Source organism: Vipera ursinii (genome assembly GCF_947247035.1).
Source record: "Vipera ursinii genome assembly, chromosome: 2".
Lineage (NCBI taxonomy): Eukaryota > Metazoa > Chordata > Lepidosauria > Squamata > Viperidae > Vipera > Vipera ursinii.
In genome coordinates this window covers 69875364-69896757 of record NC_139513.1, presented here as the reverse complement: position 1 = coordinate 69896757, position 21394 = coordinate 69875364, and the positions used below count along the sequence as shown (strand labels likewise).

Here is a 21394-nt window from a genome sequence, read left to right as displayed (position 1 = left end):
AAGCAAGAAATGTGTGTTTTCCAGGACAGTGTTATATACATTAATTTTGAGCTCAGACCATAGCATTCTTCTTCATTTGGAAACTGCTTTAAGAATGTAGACATAAAAGCAACCTTTTTCTTCCATCAGGAATATAACAGCTGTTATCAGCACAGGGGAGACTCCTGGTGTCCAGCTGAGCGAAGGCAGTGATGGTGGATGCATTTTCAAAAGAAAACACAATAGCTCTATGTCAGGGGTCTTCAAACTTGGTCCTTTTATGACTCATGGACTTCAACTCCCATGGACTTCAATATATATATTGAAGGCAAATGCTGTCAACTCCAGCTTGTGGAAAACGCTTTTTTTCCTGCTTTGTAGTGAGCCCTGTACACACATCAGGGAAGACCCAGTTAGATGCCTGGTGTCTGAAATATATATTTCTCATGTTCTAAATAAAATGTTAGGCTTTGGCAGCTTCCTCAAACTGGAAGCAAGACTCTTACAGAAGGTTTCCCTCATAAAATGTATTGAGCTGAAAAGGGTAGATAACGGGAATTTTGAACAACTGAATTATTCCTCACACGGCCTTACTCCATTTATTTCTAAGTGACTTTTCTGTGAAATGGAGAGGAGGTGGACCTCTTGGCAGATAATGAGAAACCTTGTAGCTGCCTGTTTACCAAACCATCTCTTGAATCTTTAATAGTCTGTGAATTAACCATTACATGAAATCAAGTCTCAACTCTTCATGTTGATCTTGATAGTTGGTGTTTTAATGGATTTTCTAGACAGTTTTGCAGGTTAGTTTTCAAGGCAATATTGCAGAGGTGATATAGCTTACAGCCCAGAGATTGCCTGGAGGTCTCCTGTCCAAATACAAACCAGCCCCAGCCAAGATCATCCAATGCTGCCACTTTCTGGGACTTACTTTGGGCACGATCAATGCCTTAGTATGCTAAGCATAAAAGACTTTGTTCATTTAACATTTTCTCTTTATATTCACAAAGCCTATAAGGTGTTCGGCTACTGCAGCAAACAAAGCTGCATTTATTTCTTTCACTGTATATATAATGTCTCCCCACAGACCATTACAGTTTACTTTAGCTATTTATATAGTCTCATGCATCAGCTCCTTTCTATATCATTACTGTCACTCATACACATACGTTACACAGACAAATACTTTTACCTTCAGGATTTTGAGTGAATATACCGTAACTAAATCTTTCTGAGTTCTACACAAATATCTTGCAACTTAGAGAGACTATTTTCTTTTTTTTTATCAAATGTATAAAGCAACATCCTATCCAAAAATTTCACTCATGATACCTAAAAGAAAAGAAAATACACAGATAAATATTTTTAAAAAAATCTATTAAAAGAATACAAAAAATATGCATCATCGTTAAACAGCTAAACTGAAGAGATGCATCTTTGTTGTCTTTCTAAAAAGTGCAAGGGGAAGGACAAATCACAATTCCAGAAGAAAACTAATACAGCAGGAATTATTTCTTTCTAATTTGACAAATGAGAATCACGCGAAGAATATCCTCCAAAGAAAATGGATCTTGTTGTTTGAGATTGTTCAAGGATAGCAGCACCATCCATCTATACCAGTCGTCTTCCCCAACCTTGTGCACTACAGATGTGTTGGTCACCCAACTTAGAGAACGTCCAGCCACCATTGCCAAAAGATTCTAGGACAGACATGTCAAACACAAGGCCCGGGGGGCCGGATCCGGCCCGCGAAGTGGTTTCATGTGGCCCGCAAAGCCATCCTGGAAACAGTGAGGGAACGGCCCCCACTGCCTTGGCCCAGAGACCCTCCTTCTGCCAGAGACCCTCAGATCTGTCCCACTCCTGCCCAGGCCCCCATAGGCACCCTTGATGAGAACGATGTAGAGCTGGCCACGCCCACCCAGTAGGCCATACGCACTCTAGCCACGCCCACCCAGTAGGCCACACCCACCCGGGCCATACCCACCCGGGCCCCTGAGGGCAACCGCAATGCTGATGTGGCCCTCAATGAAATTGAGTTTGACACCCCTGTTCTAGGAGCTACAGTCCCTACAGTGGGAAGTGCTATTTTATGTGTATTTTTTTTAAAAAAAAGGGCTCTCAGTGTAAGGACTGAAAAGCCCAGAATTTAAATTCATCCCAGAGGTTAAGGGTAAATTCTGCCAGTTGGGGCCTATTTCCTTTATGAAGTGTGGAGACGATTGAAGCCAATGATTGAACCCATAAGCAAAAAGCTTGTTTCTCATGTTGTCATGGTGTTCCTTGGAGCTAGCCGTGTTCCTTCTTTTTTAAGTATATAGTGGCCATGTCACTTTTGTAATTGCTTGAAACCAAAGTATATTTAAAAAAAGGGACAGCAAGCCATCTCAGATATTGGAACTCATTTCTCTGAAAAATATATTCTGCTCTCAAATTCTTAACCATAACTTCTTTGGGGCAAAAGGAGGGAGGCCTCATATTAGGAGCCAATACAGAGTAATAAAAAGTAGTCACAGACTTCTCAGAGGAAAGCTTACCCAGTTCCAATGACTATTTTCTGCTTGCTTTAGCTGTAATTTTTTCTGAAACTGTGATAATTAAAGGGTGCTTCCATGTCCTGCTGTCTTTCATCCCCAATGGCTTAGAAAGTAGCCAGAAATTAAGTTACTATTGCCTTTATGTCTGCAAACCCCCTATGCATTTATTTAGCTATCTAGCTATGTTTAGATACCTCTCCAATTGTTACTGACTCTGCTATAAACAGGGTTAAAATAATAAGAATAACAAACAATTACAAAACAGTAGTCTGATACTAATACCCTCTTTTTGCCCCAAAGAATAGTGACAAGGCAATTAAAACAGAACTCCCATAAGAGAATGGGTCCATCTCAAACAACAACAACAATAACCCACCTCTTGTTTCTAATAGCTTTTATTCTGTGGTTATAGTCCTCTTCTCTAGGGAAATCAGTAATAAATCTGTATGTGCAAGAACCCTTTGGATACTCAGTCTATTTTTCCTAGAGCTCTCCATAACTGCCAACTGCAATTCCATCACCTTCCCTCAGAAATGCTACTTAAGAAATTGACTGGTAGTTGTCCAAAATTGTCATGTTGAATGATAGGCTTTTGAGAATGGGTTTACCACCCCCTCCTTCAAGATAGTTGTCAAGGATGCATTCAGTACTACTCTGGCCCAGCTTCCTGTTACCTGCCAGAAGTCTTTTAGCAACCAGAAAGGGTAAGGATCCAGGCTACCGGTGATAGAGCTGAGAACCTTGTCCAATTTCTCACATAACTTGCCAAGGTGGTATCCAACACGTGAGACTGCTGCTTTGTGGAATTTACTAATACTGGTAAGTAGGATAAAACTGGGCAGATCTGTTCCAAGATGGATACCACTTTGACCAGATCTGCCCCGTTTTATCCCACTTATTAGTACATTCCTCAAAGCAGCACTCTGTTCTGTTTTAACTCATCCTAACAGGGTTCAGCAAAGACGTGGTAAGACGAGAATACATGAAAAAGAGTTGTAGAGTTTTTGCTCTCTTCTCTAACAATCTCCCTCTCTGCTTAAGAAAATGATGAGGCCCTCTTCAAGGCTCTTCACTTTGTTGCAAGGAATTTATAAGCAGGCTTAGCAATGCCTTCCCTCAACATCTTGTGATTTCCTCTGTCACTCACAATCTAAGCCCTGCAACGTATTTCTCCTAACCATCTCCCGTGAAATTTACTGACCGTTGTTCTTTGCATTTTGAACAGATGATTTTTATTTTTCAGTGTTGACCCAAGTTCCTTTTTTGCTGAATTTTTGTGTTTTCTTGTAAACCACTTTGACATTTAAAGAACTGAGCTGGATTAAAAAAAAAATGTCTGTAAGCGACAAAACCCAGTCTCGCTTGGGTGTGATTGCTGATGATTTCAATGAAATACCCTGCTTATCGATCTGCATGGTTTAAAAATACCAGCATCTCTTTGCCATAGGTAGGTAGGATAAGAATCTGCCTTGCAATGACAGAAATCTCCTCCCTGGTCTAGAGGAAATGTTCTTTTGCTCCTGTTCACTGACTCAGTGCGGTCTCCTGCTAATCGGGACAGACAGCTGCTATGACACACTTAGCACAACAAGCAAGTGAGCTACAGGATACTGTATGTTAATAGAGAGCAAAGTAGCAAAGGCTTTTTTTTCTTTGGAGGGGCATGTGGAATGTGTTGGAGGAGAAATGAAACTGAAAATTAAAAAAAAGTTGGACTTCAGGAAGATAAACAGAGGTTAGAAAATCTCTCTTGCCTGGACCTCCCTCCTCTTCTGTCCTATTTTCTTTCTGCTTTTATTTGGAATAAATGGCACGCATTCCAGTTCGTCCTGTGATTACTTTGCTGTCATAGATTTGGACACAGTTACCACACTGATGCCTAACAAGGCTGAATTACCCCTGCAGAGACTCAATTACTCCCTCAGCTCGGCTCCTGCAATGAAGGGAGGAAGGGGACCCGAAGCATCCTTAGGCTGAGGAGGAGAAAAGGCCGTAGGATAGAAATAGGGGGAAACCCCTCCCCTGCCCCTGTTTAGTACTTCAACATGGCAACTCAGGCTGGAGAAACTGCTCTTCTCTCAACTCATTTCCAGAATTAAACCAAAGCTGTTGGTAATCGGTAGGGTGGGAAGGAAAGGGTTGGAAAAAAAATGTTTTGATCCTTGATTCCAGTCTACAAAGGAAAATGGACTCCTTTCATTCCTCTTGCTTTGCCTCATAAGGATCAAAGTTATCTCCCTGGCACCACAGCACTACCCATAATAATCTAGACTCCCAATAATTTGGAGGAAGAATAGGAAAGGAAAAGTTGAATGTATTTTCAGAAGAGAAACAAAAACACAAGAAGAATGAGCTAACTGTGCATATCAGAGATGAAGGGGACCAGGAAAGGAATCATTAAGCTCTTCTTTATTCTGGGGTTGCTGAATGTCTGAGATAACAGAGATGAAAGATGATTTGCTTATATTTACATGATGGCACAGTGGCCCCTGGGTCACAAATAATAGACAAAGAAGCATTTCTGGCCGGAGTGGAAAAAGAAGTCACAAAAAGGGCCCTTTGCACTATTGATGGAGGTCACTGCCACCATCCTAGGAGAAGGGTTACAGACCTGCCGGTGGCAGATAACAACAGGCAACATGGCACCACTCTATGGGGGTGCTCTTTAAAAAAAAACTTCACTGTTCCCTTCTTTGCAGCCCAACTTATTTCTATTAGACTCTGCTGGCGTACCCACAAAGAGAGGAAATGGAGTGAGACCTAAAGACATTAATCTGCCAGGTGCATAAACTAGCTTCCAAGCCATCAAACATGTTATTATGGGTTGGAGATTTAAAGATTTGTGGAGAAAATCTAGAATCATCTAGCCTAACTTGCTTAATGCCAAGAAATTCATGAAGTGTCTCTTGGTAAGTCATACATTTTAATAGAAATGTTAAATCCTGAATCATTTATCGATCTGCTTTCCTGGGCAGGCTGCTGAAACTCTTAATCACTGTCACTGTTTACAATTTTCAATCATATTTCTATCACAAATCTTTTAACAGTCGAATTCTATACCTTAAATCTAGCTTTCCTTGTTTAAACAGCCATGCTAAGCTCTTAATTGCTTCTTTGGGAAATGGTGGGTTAAATCTGCTAAATATATGCGCAGCTCAAGCAGAACCAGGATGACAATATGTCATTTTTAAAGGATCTGTTTTTCTAAAAACATATTTAAAAAATTCTTGTGCCATTTTTGACTGCCTCTGTGTAGCTTTGGATGAAACAATGCAAGCAAATGTTGCCTATTAAGTGACTTGAGAAAGGTGATTTTAAATCCATAATTGACCATAAATCTATACACTTGGACTCAGTGCACATACTAATTTTTAATGTCAAAATTGGGTAATTGTGTGACCCTTCTCTTCATTAAACTACACATACCCAATTCCAGCAACCGTTCCCTGGAGGCTAAAACATATAGGGAACGGTTGCTGGAATTGGGTATGTGTAGTTTAATGAAGAGAAGGGTGAGGGGTGACATGATAGCAGTGTTCCAATATCTCAGGGGCTACCACAAAGAAGAGGGAGTCAAGCTATTCTCCAAAGCACCTGAAAGCAGGACAAGAAGCAACGGATGGAAACTAGTCAAGGAGAGAAGCAACCTAGAACTAAGGAGAAACTTCCTGACAGTTAGAACAATTAAGCAGTGGAACAACCTGCCTCCAGAAGCTGTGAATGCTCCAACACTGGAAGTCTTTAAGAATAGCCTGGACAGCCATTTGTCTGAAATGGTATAAGGTTTCCTGCCTGAGCAGGGGGTTGGACTAGATGACCTCCAAGGTCCCTTCCAACTTTATTATTATTATTATTATTATTATTATTATTATTATTATTATTATTATTAATAATAATTCTGCTGTAAGATATACTGTATTAAGTTAGTTTCAGACTAGCCTAGTTTCAATGTACCACTGACATTGTAAAGATCTTAGCAAAAGATAGTCTAAACTCCATACTGTTTGTCTGCCCTTCTTTTGAAAGCAGAACATTACTTCACAAGATGATCCCTTATTTCTGCCAACAAGTAATCAATGCATGTTTCTCACTTTTGACCTCTAATGGCAGCTCTCTTTTTCCTTTTACTTCATGGGAGTATGCCAGCCTACTATGAAAATTGATTAAACGATTAAAATGGCCAGAAGCTAGAGGTCTGCTGTACATTCTATACAAATTTTTCCCCAAAAGGCACACTTGAAATAAGTTGGGACTACAACTCCCAGAATCAATCAGTAGGCTTCCAGAAATCCTAGAAATTGCAATTTAAACCTGTTTAAAAGACATTCAATTCAGAAACATTATTCTATACAAATCTATGTAAGAAGATCTGAAGAGCCTCTGCTTATCACCTTATAATCCTGATTCTAATTGGCCAGTTCCTCCATCTGGATCAATGCCATCCTTCAATTACTGACTTAGACTATTGGTTCTGAGAACCAAAACCTGTACCCACCTCACAGGATTGTTGTGGGGAAAATAGGAGAAAAAAGTTGTGTTAGGTATGTTTGTTACCTTGAGTTATTTATAAAAACAATAAAGATGAGAAGAAAGAAAGAAAGAAAGAAAGAAAGAAAGAAAGAAAGAAAGAAAGAAAGAAAGAAAGAAAGAAAGAAAGAAAGAAAAAAATATTCTTTGGGTTACTACTGTATTTCTACAAATTATCAGATAGGTATAGTAAAAATAGATGGAATAAATTTAAAATTTAATTGCTCCTATGTATTCTTATTCAGGTTCAAATATTTTCATCTGGATTGCCTGGTGCCCAGCTTGGAAAGCCAGAGATTTTTGTCAGATGTACTGATGCTATTCAGATGAGTAAGCACAGAGGCAGCCACATCAAAGGACAGGTCAAGATGGAATACACAAACTCCTGTGCTGTGCAATTTATGGAGCAACAATATTTGCTGCTCATTTCATGTCTACTTATTTGAGTGGATAGGCAGAGAACTATAGTGGCTGCTCTCTGCCTCCTGCACTTATGCATTCACTATGTTATTAATATCTGGATGGGGCTGGAGCTGCTCCTGTGGGAATCACGGCTCTGAACTAGAAATTTGGAGTTGTCAGCCAGGCAGCTTTGGAGATGTCACTTGTTTTCAAGGAGAAAACAGTTTCCTCCAGGCATTTATTATGTAATATTGAGATAACAAATATCTATTTGATTTTGGCTTTGGGTTATGGAAATGAAAGCTAGACATATGAAAGTCAAACCTAAGTGGAAAGGATCGTTCTCTACAGGCAGGCAAGAGAAGCTCAATGCCATCATTGTTGCTAGACATTGCTATTGATATGCACACCTTAGGAAGAAACAGTCTGCAGGCTCTCAGATATCTGGATCTGTTGGAAGACTAGGGCATGCAAGGATATAAAGAGAGGTGCATATTAAACATCCCTTCTCAAAAGCTGAGCCTGAGTATAGTTTGGTGAATATGACAGTCCAGTGAAAAGCACAGTCTTGCTAAGCTTTAATAATGGAGTGAGAAAGCTCCTTTTCCCCAGAGGCCAAACTAGCGCTAGTAAAATGCACCAAAAGAGATGTCACAAATAAGTTGCTTTGATGGGCAAAGTACTGAAGATTCCAAGACCGCAGCCCCATAGGCCCTTAGAATTTCCAAGGACCCTTCCCTTTCATTTCATCTTCTCTGTCTCCACTTAGACGCTACAAGAGCAGTAAATTGAAACTCTAACATTGCTTGGAAACTATAGTTTATTCTGACTCATAAGAGAACAATAGCAATAGCACTTATATACTGCTTCACAGTGCTATACAGCTTTCTCTTAGCAGTTTACAGAGTCAACATATTGCCTCCAACAACTGGGTCCTCATTTTACCGATCTTGGGGGATGGAAGGCTGAGTCAATCTTGAGCCAGTGAGTATCGAACTCCTGCAATACTGCATTAGCCTGCAATACTGCATTCTAACTATTGCACCACCATGGCTCAAGACAGCCATACTGACTTAATTAAAACTGTCTCATTCACAACTGATGCTGGAGATGTTATTCCATCTCCCTGTGTCTCTCCATAACCTCCAATACAATGAAGACTAAGGAATGTCAAGGAAGTATGATTCTGCAAGGCGTATGTTTTTGACACAGGAACGACAAGGTTATACAGAGTTAAATAAATTAAACTGACTCCTTTCTGAATGGTGTACTGAATCTTTTACCTCAGAACTGTAACAAATCTTTAATCACCAGAAATAGAATGATACCTCAATGGAAAAGTTAATTTCACACCTGCTCTTCACAGGTATCCACTTCCTTCTTCAAACAAGTGGGCATATCCCATATATCTGGATTGTTAACTCGGGCTTTGCTTTTAAAAGCTGTTGTCACAAATCTCATTTAAGATCAGGGGAAGAGAAAAATGGTCAGTGAGTTTCTTCAAAGCGCCAAATTTACATATATATTTTTAAAGAAAGCTGGAATGTGAAAGTCGACATTGCTTAGGTTCTTATTTCTTTAGTACAATATATATATATAAAGACCATCTAAATGGCAGCCTTCCCCAATCTGGTGCCTTCCAAATGTATTACATATCTGGAGGTCAACAGCTTGGGAAACCTGTTCTAAAGAACAGCCTCAGGTCCCCTGGGGATCCTTTGGGTCCCAGGTCTTGTCTTCATTTCTTTTCCTATTCCCTTCTTTTTTCAGTCCTCCACTGACTCTCCTTTCTTGCTCTACCTCTTTCTGTTGTAGACATTTCAACTGTGGCTTCCGAATCCTCCATGGGGTAGCCATTACCATTCAGCATGTGTTTCACTCCTTTGTCTTTTCACAAATGATGCTCCACTGGAGTCTTAGGTCTCAGACTCATTCAGGTGTAAAGTTATAACAACAGCCTTCAGCAGCACTCAGTGCTTGCCCTTAGATCCTTGAAAGAAGTAAACGGAATGTCACATTAACTCCCTTTAACGAAAGAAATGTGAAGAAAGTGGACAGGCAGACAGTGCAGATTGCCTAGTGCAATGTCAGAAGAGTGATAGGGAAATATTTTTCTTCCCATAAGATTTTTTTTTAGTGACCTTCAGTAGTTGCTCCCTCCAATCATTTATTCCTATCTACATATATACCTCTCTGTCTCCATCTCTATATGAAATAATCCCATCACCCAAGCAACTAAATAAAAAGGCAATAGCTTCATTTAATGTTCACCAGAACACACTTTGATTCTACTTATAAGTGCATTCCACAGTATTAGAAGGACGCTATCTAGATTACAAGGGTTTTCACACGTAAAATCCATCCTCTGTCCGTAAGGGTGTCTTTTGGTCTATCCAATTTAGGGCTAAACTGAAATATTTCACAGCCTGATAGGGCTTTGCAATTAGCACCCCACTTAAATTTACACTCCAGAGTACATTATTTTGTCTTCAAACCCTATTCACCTTTTGGAAAATGCTTGTATCTAAGACATTAATTTTTCTGCTCTTTCTGGAATGCCAAATCATCTTCTTTTGGAATTGTTAACTCAACTCCCAAAGATCTCACAAGATAATTGTGGGAACAGTTCTCCAAAATGGCTGAATAAACCTATGTAAACCAAGAAAAAAACAAAGAAAACTTCCAAGGCATATTTGTAAACAAAACTGCTATAACCTCTAGGAGGCATATGCACATCCACATGCTTCCTGTATCAGATATACAGGAGAAATTACCACTTGAATCCAATAGATATTAAAGTCAGCATGCTTTATCCATACAGCAGAATTTAGTGCCAGAAGCTAGTTGCTGTTATGTTCAATCTGTTTTTGAGTACCCTTTGAGACGTTGTGGACTATGATAATTTCATAATTAGTTGCATAAAATAATAGCCTTGAATTAGATGAATCAAAAGTTGGAATTAAGATTGCCGGAAGAAACATCAACAACCTAAGATATGCAGATGATACCACTCTAATGGCAGAAAGTGAAGAGGAACTAAAGAGCCTCTTGTTGCGAGTGAAGAAGGAGAGTGCAAAACCTGGGTTGAAACTAAACATTAAGAAATGGCCCTCTCCTGGCAAATAGATGGGGAAGAAATGGAGGTAGTGACAGATTTTATTTTCCTGGGCTCCAAGATCACTGCAGTTGGGGACTGTAGCCAAGAAATTAAAAGACACTTGCTCCTGGGGAGGAAAGCCATGGCAAATGTAGACAGCACACTAAAAAGCAGAGACATCACCCTGTCAACAAAAGTGCGTATAGTCAAGGCTATGGTCTTCCCAGTTGCAATGTATGGCAGTGAAAGCTGGACCATAAGAAAGGCTGAGCACCAAAGAATTGAAGCCTTTGAACTCTGGTGCTGGAGAAGACTCCTGCGAGTCCCTTGGACTGCAAGGCGATCAAACCGGTCAGTCCTAGAGGAGATCAACCCTGACTGCTCTTTAGAAGGCCAGATCCTGAAGCTAAAACTCAAATACTTTGGCCATCTAATGAGAAGGAAGGACTCACTGGAGAAGAGCCTAATGCTGGGAAAGATCGAGGGCAATAGAAGAAGGGGACGACAGAGAATGAGGTGGCTGGATGGAGTCACTGAAGCAGTAGGCGTGAGCTTAAATGGACTCCAGAAGATGGTAGAGGACAGGAAGGCCTGGAGAAACATTGTCCATGATTAAAAATTATAAACAATAGATCCATGATTAAAAATTATAAACAGAGCAACTCCTAATAGCTCCATACATCTCTCACATCCTTTAGTCCCATAGTGTTTATTCAGGAGCAGAGAACAATCAACTAAGTTTCTAATTCCCACAGGTAAGTGATGAGCCCAGCTTCCATTTCTCTGTCTGCAACACAATCCAGATAGTCCAGACTACAGTAAAATCATAATTAATTGTCATAAATCAAGTTTGAAGTTATAATTAGGAATCCAGTCCAGTACCAAAGTTTCATTTAGTAAAGTTGTTAAAGTAAAAGGCGGTGAAGAAAAACAGTGAAGTAAAAAAAAAAATAACAGCATAGAAACAAAGTTTATACCGGGAGAGTTGTATATCTCTAATAGCGAAGGAAGTGAAGTTCTAGGCTGCATTAACAGAGGAATAGAATCAAAATCACATGCAGTGTTACTACCACTTTGTAAGGCCAAACTTGGAATACTGCATCCAGTTTTGATCACCACAATGTTTTCTAGAAAAAGTGCAGAGAGGAGCAACAAAGATGATTAGGGGACTGAAGGCTCAAACATACTAGGAACGGTTGCTGGAATTGGGTATGTGTAGTTTAACAAAGAGAAGGACGAAGGGTGAGATGATAGCAGTGTTCCGATATCTCAGGGGCTGCCCCAAAGAAGAGGGAGCCAAGCTGTTCTCCAGAGCACCTGAAGGCAGGACAAGAAGCAACGGATGGAAACTAGTCAAGGAGAGAAGCAACCTAGAACTAAGGAGAAACTTCCTGACAGTTAGAACAATTGATCAGTAGAACAGCCTGCCTCCAGAAGCTGTGAATGCTCCAAAAATGGAAGTTTTTAAGAAGAGATCGGACAACCATTTTTCTGAAATGGTTCAGGGTTTCCTGCCTGAGCAGGAGTTTGGACAAGAAGGTGCTTTCCAACTCTGTTATTCTAAATTCCAAAGGCAAACAATAATGCATTAGAATCCTTCAAGCATTCCATGATGCGTTTGGGGCTTACCAAAAGTGGATAAGCGGGGAGCACTTGTGGTTAGACATTTTGCCATATTCATGATGGATGGCTAATCAATGATCATGGCTTTACATATTAAGGGGTACCCAAGGAAAAGGCCTGGTAACAGCAGGATTCATCTAGGGAAGATGACAATTAGTAAAGCTGTGGCTAAACCTTTCATCTTGGAATTTTACCTTAAGTGTCTGAAAGGGATGTTTTTGTGATTAAATAAGTAGCAATCAGTTTTTTAAAATTCTGTACTGGGCTATAGATTTAAAAGATGATTACTTACACAGGCAGAGTCTAAAATAAAGCTCAGTAAATAGAAAAAAATAAGGACTTAACAATTACCCACCGCTCAACTCAACACAGGTTTGGATTTCCCAACTGATATATCTCATTGCAAAAATTATCAGTTTAAATGCACAATGATTATTTCCCATCAGAATGGTCATTTTGGGTAATGCACATTCATGCATCAGGATTATCAAAAAGAATTGCAAATGACATTTAATTATATATCCCACAATAAGCTCTGAGCCACTTCAAATCAGGCAGCCACATGACCAGGAAAGCATGCAAGAGAATTTATTTTATTTATTTATTTATTTTAATCCCATTTATAGCCCGCCCTTCTCCGAAGACTCAGGGCGGCTTACAATCTAAGCACAAATCAAATGTGCTTAGCAATAAATGGAAAAGAATATGAAACTTAAGATCTGTATCACACATTTCACTTGTACAGAAGTCCATCCTTTATGAAAGAGGTTCCTAAACCTTTTGCCTTTAGATATGCCTTTAACATATCTCCCCCCCCCCAAAAAAAAAATACAGAAAGGAACTCAAAACCACAATGAAAACAAAAGTTTAGGAAAGGTAGATTTATTGGAACAATATAATGAAGAAGTTCTTCACACCTCCCCTGAACTCTTGTCTGCACCTTTCCCAGGAAGATATACTTCACAGTATGGGAAATCCTGCTTTATGAGGTCGCTCTGAATCATGTCCTAATTCTTTTTTTTTTTTTTGGGAGCAGCGAGACACAATGTCAATAACACAGAAACCCTTGATAAGAAGATTTGTGGTTTGGATGTATCCTTCCTTTCTGTTTCAAAATATATTTTTTTTAGTTGAAAAAAATACAAAGGATAGAGACAGGAGAAAGAGATGCTTTCCAAATATAAGTACAATTACAATTACAAAAATTACCTCTTACATGATGATTATTCTTTTTCTTGTTCACTTTTTTCCTAATCATTAAAGCCACCAATCATAAATGCATTTTTTCTTCTATTTCGTGCAAAAAGTCTATAAGGGGTTTCCGGCAAACCATAAATGTTTCTCAATAACCAATGAAATTAATTTAGCTATCTGTGCAACTTCCATCATCTTCACCAACCATTCCTCTGTTGTAGGTTGATATGCTACTTTTGAGAATATAATAGTCTCACTGTTGTTATCATATATAAAAACAAGCTTCCATGACTTTTTTCTGATGCTTATCCATGAGTCCCAATAGGCCTTTTCAAGTGTTAACTTTTAAATTCTAAGCAACTTTGTGTACATGGAAGGATATCATTCCTTTATAGAGCAACATGGACTCTAAGGTCATCTTCTAAGGATGCTTTCCAAGTACCCCTGCCAAATATTTTTTTTAAAAAATCAGTGATGCTACCTGGGTTAAGGTATGTCCTTCTCTTCTTGGAGAAGTGCAGATGATGCCTGCACTGTGGTCTACAGTGGATCAAATGAAGACATTTTTATTCTCCCAGGCTCCTTAGTCTTTTAATATTTCACTTTAAAAGTTATTAGCATCATTTAGATTCTTCCATTCCTATTAGCCTCCCCTAGCTGTTTATTTTGGATTTATTCTGAGACTGCTTTATTTGTTTAATGTTTTACATTAAGTTTTATTATATCTGTATATTTTATGGTCTCCACCATTAATTTCTGAAGTGCCCAGAGAGCTCTGGCTATTGAATGGTGAAGAAATTCAATAAATAAATAAATAAATTTGGAGAATACCATGGGCAACGCTTTATAGCATGAACAAAAACAGCTTGCATCAAGAAATATTCCTTCCCCTTATGCTCCTATAAGAGATGATTAGCAAGAGTGGATTGACTGGCTTGAAATTATTTCCCCTAATCCTCTTCCTGAAAGGAGAAGAAGATCTCTTTTCTTGGGTATAATTTGACTGAATTTCCAAGTAGGATACCCATTTCCTGGCAGAGGTGCCATAATTACAAAATCAAATGCAATCACTAAAGCAGCAACATTTGCTTGGCGTCTATTTCAATTGCTCTTTCCTCCTCCAGAACCTACCTCAACTGGAATGAAATTGCATCCAATCCTATGGAAAAGGTGAATACAAAGAAAAATGCCAGGTACCTGCTGCCCTCTTTGATTTAAGAATCATCTTTCGGGACACTCTCTGCAGGGCAACCTACACAATTCCTCTCAGACTGCTGAGATAGCAAAATGGCAAGCTTTCCAAGGCGTTCTCCATGGCAACCTGAAGCCAACCCTTTAACCATTACCATGACCTTCGCCTTCAGTCTTTTGAATTGTCTTATTTCATGCACGTGTGAGCAGAGGTAATACTAAAAATGAGTTCAAAATGACATTATTCACTTTCATTACAGCTGGGAGGCTCTGAGAACTAGGAACCTCTGTCTTAGTTTAGTTTTTATAGTTTTTAATGCTTTTAAACCATTATTATATAATGGTTATAGATAATGACTGTTGTATATTTCTACTTTTTTATTGGACTGTTGTATGGTACCCAAACTTGCTTTCTGTGAGATGGGTGGCCATATAAATTTGATTAAATGTATGAAGGAATAAATGACAAGAAGAGGGCATCCACACATGAACTTGATAAGATGGAGCTTCCTTTCAGAAATCAGGGTGCTAGAAAGTTACAGAAATAGGAGATGGGAAAAGAAAAGAAAGGTAATGGAAAATAATGTGAGGGGGTCCTTGATGCTCTTTGAGCTTGCTTGTTTTCTTGCAGACACTTCATTACCCAAACTAGGTAACATCATCAGCTATCAGCACTGATGATCTTACGTAGTTTGGGTAATGAAAAGTCTGCAAGAAAATAAGCAAGCTCAGAAAGCATCAAGGACCCCTCTTGTCAATCCTGAGGTACAACTATTCTATTTATTAGAAAATAATGTGCAAAGAAACATCAGATGTGAGGAAAAATGTTTTTAATTTTTAGTGCACAATTATGGTGGAACAATGTTAAAAATCTGGATCCTGTAAAATGTTCTTCTAATTTTTGGTGTATCTTAGGCGCAATGATAGATCAACCCATATTTGGAGAGAGATGAGCCTTGGTGGAGCAGTGGGCTAATGCCTCCTTAAGTAACACCAGCTGCCTGCAATTAGTGCAGGTTCGCATCCCACCAGGCTCAAGGTTGACTCAGCCTTCCATCCTTCCGAGGTAGGTAAAATGAGGACCCAGATTGTTGGGGGCAATTAAGCTGACTTTGTAATAATGCCGCTTGGGGTGTGTGTGAAAGCCCTAATAAGCAGGCATATACATAGAATGAAGGCTACTGCTAAGCTTGTAAGCCGCCCTGAGTCTTCGGAGAAGGGCGGGATATAAATGGAATTAAAAAAAACATAGGATCTACAGTAAGAATAATGTTATGTCACCTCAGTAACACCTCTTGTGCATAGATGTAATAGGAAATGAGTTAGATCTGCACATAATGGCCTAACATGCCTGATTTTTTTTTGAAAGGATACATTTGTGAGAAGGATGTTTGATAAACGTATTAAGACAGCTTTTCCAAACAGAATACCTTCCTAGTGTATTGGAACTGCAATTGCCAGCATTCTCAGCCAGAATAGAAATTTTACCTCAGTATACGTCAGTTTAGTGAAGATTATGTTAAACGAAAGGAATAGGAAAAAGAAGCCCGTGACAGTGAGATCAGAGGAGGCCACTCAAAGAACATTACCTTAATGTTGTCTTGCCATCGATGGGCTTTCTGAAACTTCTCTGCTGCATCAGCCAGTCTCTGAAATGAAAGAGAAGAAACAGTATGAGTCCATAAAGAGATGGTATGAATTGCAGCAATGACCAAGGACTCATTTTAACTCTGCTCTTTCACATGGCAAATCAGCTATATCATTCTCCCAGCTTATTAAGTAGCAAAACATTTTCAGCATCCTTACTTGGCAGATCGGCTGTGAAAAGACATTAATTAAAAATTTATGATTTCCATAAACATCTTCTATATGCAGCTCTGATCTTTCTTAATTGAATGCTCAGGCTATTGGAAAACCTTACCTTTCGTTACTTTTATGGGATCATTTTACTTCTGTGTCAGTGCAGTAGGGCTCTACTGATAGGTACAAATAAAACTAAATAAATTACAATCAATGGCATACCGAGTCCGATGGAGAAGCCAATCTTCAGAAATCTCATGCTCAAAGCCTAAACCCTGAGGCCAAGTTGATTAACTGATGAGGTTTGAAACCGGCTAACGTGTTATGGCCTGGAGGAACATTGTCCATAGGGTCGCGATGGGTCGGACACGACTTCGCAACTAACAACAACAACAAACGTGTTATTTTTTATTTTTGAGTTAATAATATTGCCTTGATAGGTTTAATGCCTCGCAGTGTCCTAACAATATAAGTATGATTGGAGAAGAAAGCAAAGTATCAAACGGTCATTTTATCCTCCACAGTCAGCCTGGAGCTGGGCAGCACCAAATAAGCAACTGAGCCCTCCACGTTTCCCTGAAATTGGCTTGCTAAAGTAACTATTTGGTAACAGTAACAAGGCCATATGATTCCAACCTAAGTAGGAAACAATAAGGCTTTTGCCCGGCTGCAGCCTAAGAATTGAATGTGGATGTGGATGGTAGTCAGTTGTGGCTCACTGAAACCATGGCTAAAGGAAAGACCTGTGATTCCTGATGCTGTTATGCAGCTGTATGGAACACTCTCTGACATATTTTTCTATTGTCTTATAGAAGTATCCACTCAACCTGCGGAAAGACTCAAAATCAATGTATATTATAAGAGATTTGCAGAATTAAGTCGATTTGCTAGCAGGAAGTTATAGCCCATAGAGCTAGCACCAAGCCATTATACTGACTTACCACTAACATCAAAAATCCTTAACTACACGAGCTCACTCACTTTAATTTGGTGGTTGTAAAATAGAATGAATTTAGTCCAACACCCTTTTCTTTTTCTTCACTTTGACAGATCATTTTCACCAAATTCAGTCTTCGAGAAGAACTAGTATGTGTATGTATGTTGAACTTCCATCCAATTGCAATGTACTAGCCATCCAAGGATGCTGTTCAGTGGTGGAGATCAAGAACTCAGGTAGCGTTCTAACATTCTTATAATCACAAGCTTCAAGCAAGAACATTTAAAAACAGCCCGACCAAGCAGGATGTTAATGTATGAGATGTGAAAGATATAACTTGTCTCCCCCACCCATTCACACAACACATATGAACACATACATATATACATTTGAGCGTTGGTATTGTATAGTAATTAATGTGCTAGACTAGGAACACAGAGACTGCTATTCCACATTGCTCAAGCAAAGGCTCTGCATAAACAATGCATTTTTCTTCTCTTAGGCATGAAACACTCACTTATAATCAATGTTTTATGTGTCTTGGGTTCTTTAGAAATATTAACACCTTTCAGAATGGCAATTATCCCAAAGGAACATGCAACAGTCATAAACCCAATTTAAAGTAATATATCACAAGATTCCATAAAACAAAACACAGAAGCTGCAAAATACACAAAAATTAACCTGAGGCCAACCAAAACCATGCTTCCTAATATTCAAATTAAAAACAAAGCAAAATATTTTTCCTTAATGCTGCAGAGTTTTTCTCTCTCAAGGCAATGCAATATTGCAACTTGGACTTTCCCAATAAACAATCCAAAGACTCCATCTGGGCTGGGAGCATCCAAGCAATCTCTCTTCCAAGCAAAGCTCACCGACAATGTTCTTCAAGCTGCTTTTTAAAAAGTGCTTGTTGAAAGGCTTCCAAAGGGCAGAGTAGACAAGCATTCAGAAGAGGAATGCCAATCTTTTTCAGGAAAGGAGGAGACTGTCCTTTCCCATTTTTCATCTTTTTCCCCCAACCCTTTATAAGCTAGTCATACTCTTGTTAGAAAAAATACACACTTTTCTGTCAAAGTCTTGCTTCCTTCATTCCATGCCAACATATTCTCTTCAGCTCTGCTGGCTACATGAAAAATTATGAACCGAGTACATTAGGGTTTCTGCATAAAATGTAACAGGTGTAGCAATAAAACATATCTTCCATTATTAAAGTGACTGGGAGTTGGGACAGTGTATAAATTTAATAAATAAATATGCAGTGAGTCTTTAATCACTGAGAAAATAATGGGGTAGGTATTATTATCCAAACTGAGAGTGGGACCCTAATTTAATGCTGAAATAGAAATCAATCATGTCCCTCAACAGGTGAGGATGCTCTTGGGTTTTCCCATTAGGCTCTTTACTCTTTAGAACTAAATGACTTAACAGGACTGAAATGAGGACAAAATCAATATTATTTCTTTTTCCTCTGTAATGTTAAACCACCCATTCTGCCATTTAGATGGGGGGGGGGGGAAACTAACACCAACTGCTTGGCAAATAGCACAGAGTTCAATGAACTACAAAGTTATTTTTAAATTTTGATGTAGATAAGTCTTCATTCTAAGTGTGTAACAGTGACAACAGGAGTGTTACCCATTATTTAACATCAGATCATTTTGATATTTTTGGCTCTTTCTTTGATGCTCATTTACTCTGCGTTTAGATAAAAGCTGGAACAAGCAGCTATGGAGCTAGAGAGAAGAAGCAGGGCACTGATATGTTTTGGGGATCTGGAAACAAGAAGAGATCACTGGACTCAAGATATGTACATATGTGTGTGTGTGTATCATGTGTATATGTGTGCTATGTATGTATGATGCTATGCTATGTATGTATGTGTGCTATGTATATATATATACACACACACACACACATACATACATACATACACACACTTTTTTGAGAGCGAGAACAGAATTTCATTTTTAATATGTGACAGTGTGCTCCCAGTAAAAAATGACAATAAAGGTTATCTTATCTATCTTATCTTATTAAGGTGTTTGAAAGTGTAAGGACACTAAAAATTAAAGGGCTCCATAAAAGCTGGAGATAAAACTTCCATTACCTCTAAATAGATCATCCCCAAAAGCTATTTTTTCTAGCTCTCTTAAATACTAGCAGTGGCAAGACCAACTTTACCTTGGAGGTTGTTCCATCAAAAATGGGACCATCATGGAGAAACCTTTCTCCCGAGCTCTGTACCATTGACATTCCATTGATCTATGGGTCTGTTGCAAGACCTTCCTCTACCTCTGCCAGACTGCCTACTCTATGTGGAATCTGCTCAGTAAGACAGATACAACATAAAATAGGCACTCTCACAGACACCATGAATCTAAATTTTGAAGAGCTTTAAAAGTGGGAGCGCACAGGACGATGGGAAGTTGATGCCGGCAGCAGGTGTTCCCTTAGATAATCCGGACCCAAGCCAAGTTGAGGGAGAGGGAGGGAAGGGTGGGTTTTATGGGGAGGTGGGGGCAATTTATGTTAAAATTTACTGTAAAACTTTTCAATAAAAAAAATGTTAATCTACGTATTGGATCAAGATTTGTCCCAGGAAGTGATGTGGTTAAAGATATCACAGCAAGTTAACTACTTTATTAAATGAAAATAAAGTAGTATATATTATCAAAGAGAAGTCTGGGTCTGTGATGGTTTGCATGTAGGAAGCTTATTTTCTTTCTCAATAAAACTTCCTCCCTCCCTTCTTCGTTCTTTACTTTCCTTTTGCATCTGCTGAAGCAGTGATATGAATTTGATATGAATTTGATATGAATTTTTGGTTCAGATACATTCACTTTACCACTCATCTGTGGACACCTTGTTCCAGTTCTTTCCAAATATTGTCATTTCATTGTCTCTTTAAGCTTCATAGAAAGCAAAGCATTTCAGAAACATCTCAGGGTAGACAGAAAAGTTTTCCCATGGACTAAGGAAAAGTAGGAGAGCTGGGAAAGAAAGAAATTAAAAGTGCAGAGAATTGATTTGTGTAACACATTTACTCTGAAATAGCAGTGCTTGTTCTTTATTTTTAATTAAGCTAAAAGGTATGAATATACTGAGGCCATGGACTTCCAAAGGGATCAATTTTGCCTCAGGAAGTAAATTAAAAACAGAAAGCGCAATAAATGACATCCTGCTTGGGGTACCAGTCAGACTCTACCTTGATTCAGAGGAATATATTTTCACATAAGGAGAATAATTTCCGCCAAGCTAGTTGGGCCACTGGCTCTTGGGATCCAACTTTGCCCTCAGGCAGTGAGAGCTAAATGTGTTTATGTCATAAAGATGTAAGCACGTGAGACTAAAGTTTAGGCACTTCTGTAAGCAAACACAAACTCACAGTTGTTCATTTCCCCACAAGAACAAGCCCATCCTTGGCTTCTTTCCACAAGGGAAATTATATTCAGACATAATAATAGAGCCCTACATGGCAAACTAAAAGAGTAATTAAAACTGCCATGAATTAACAATTAATAGTAGAAACCGAGGGTAGAGATAAAATTACAATTGCATTAGTAATGGATAGATTTAATAAGCAAAGTATTCTGCATTCAGCTGAAAACAGTCATTGCTTTGATTTGTGTTTTTGTGTGTGGTGGTAGAGTAACAATTTTCTTATTTTGTTTCGCCTTAGCACTTCAGTCTCAGTCTTCAAAATACAAGTGAAGATTTTTGCAGGGGAGTTGTTAAGTGAGTTTTGCCTCATTTTACAGCCTTTTTGTCACAGTTGTTAAGTGAATCACTGCAGTTTCTAACTGATTCATGTGGTCCTTAATTGAATCTGGCTTCCCCCATTGACTTTGCTTGTTGAAAGCTGGCTGCGAAAGTTACAAAGGGTGATCACATGATCCCAGGACAGTGCAACTGACATAAATACTTGCCAGTTGCAAAGTATCCAAATGATCATGTGACTATGGGGATGCTGCAATAGCCATTAGTGTGAAAAACAATCATAAGTCACTTTGTTCAGAGCCCTTACAACTTTGAACGGTCACTAAACCAATAATTTGTAAGCCAAGGGTTGTCTGTAATAACAATATGAATCATAGGCTCCAAGAC

General features: G+C 38.9%; 1 protein-coding gene across 1 annotated transcript in view; it reads right to left on the bottom strand.

Annotated features, from left to right (window-relative positions):
- The window catches only part of CACNA2D2 (calcium voltage-gated channel auxiliary subunit alpha2delta 2), a gene marked incomplete at both ends in the record, with an annotated part of 699157 nt that overhangs the window by 294293 nt on the left and 383470 nt on the right, over positions 1–21394 (bottom strand). Inside the window, one exon of the mRNA XM_083355340.1 lies at positions 16140–16199. Within this exon, the coding sequence (XP_083211466.1) occupies positions 16140–16199 (60 nt within the window). The remainder of the gene's footprint in view (positions 1–16139; positions 16200–21394) is intronic.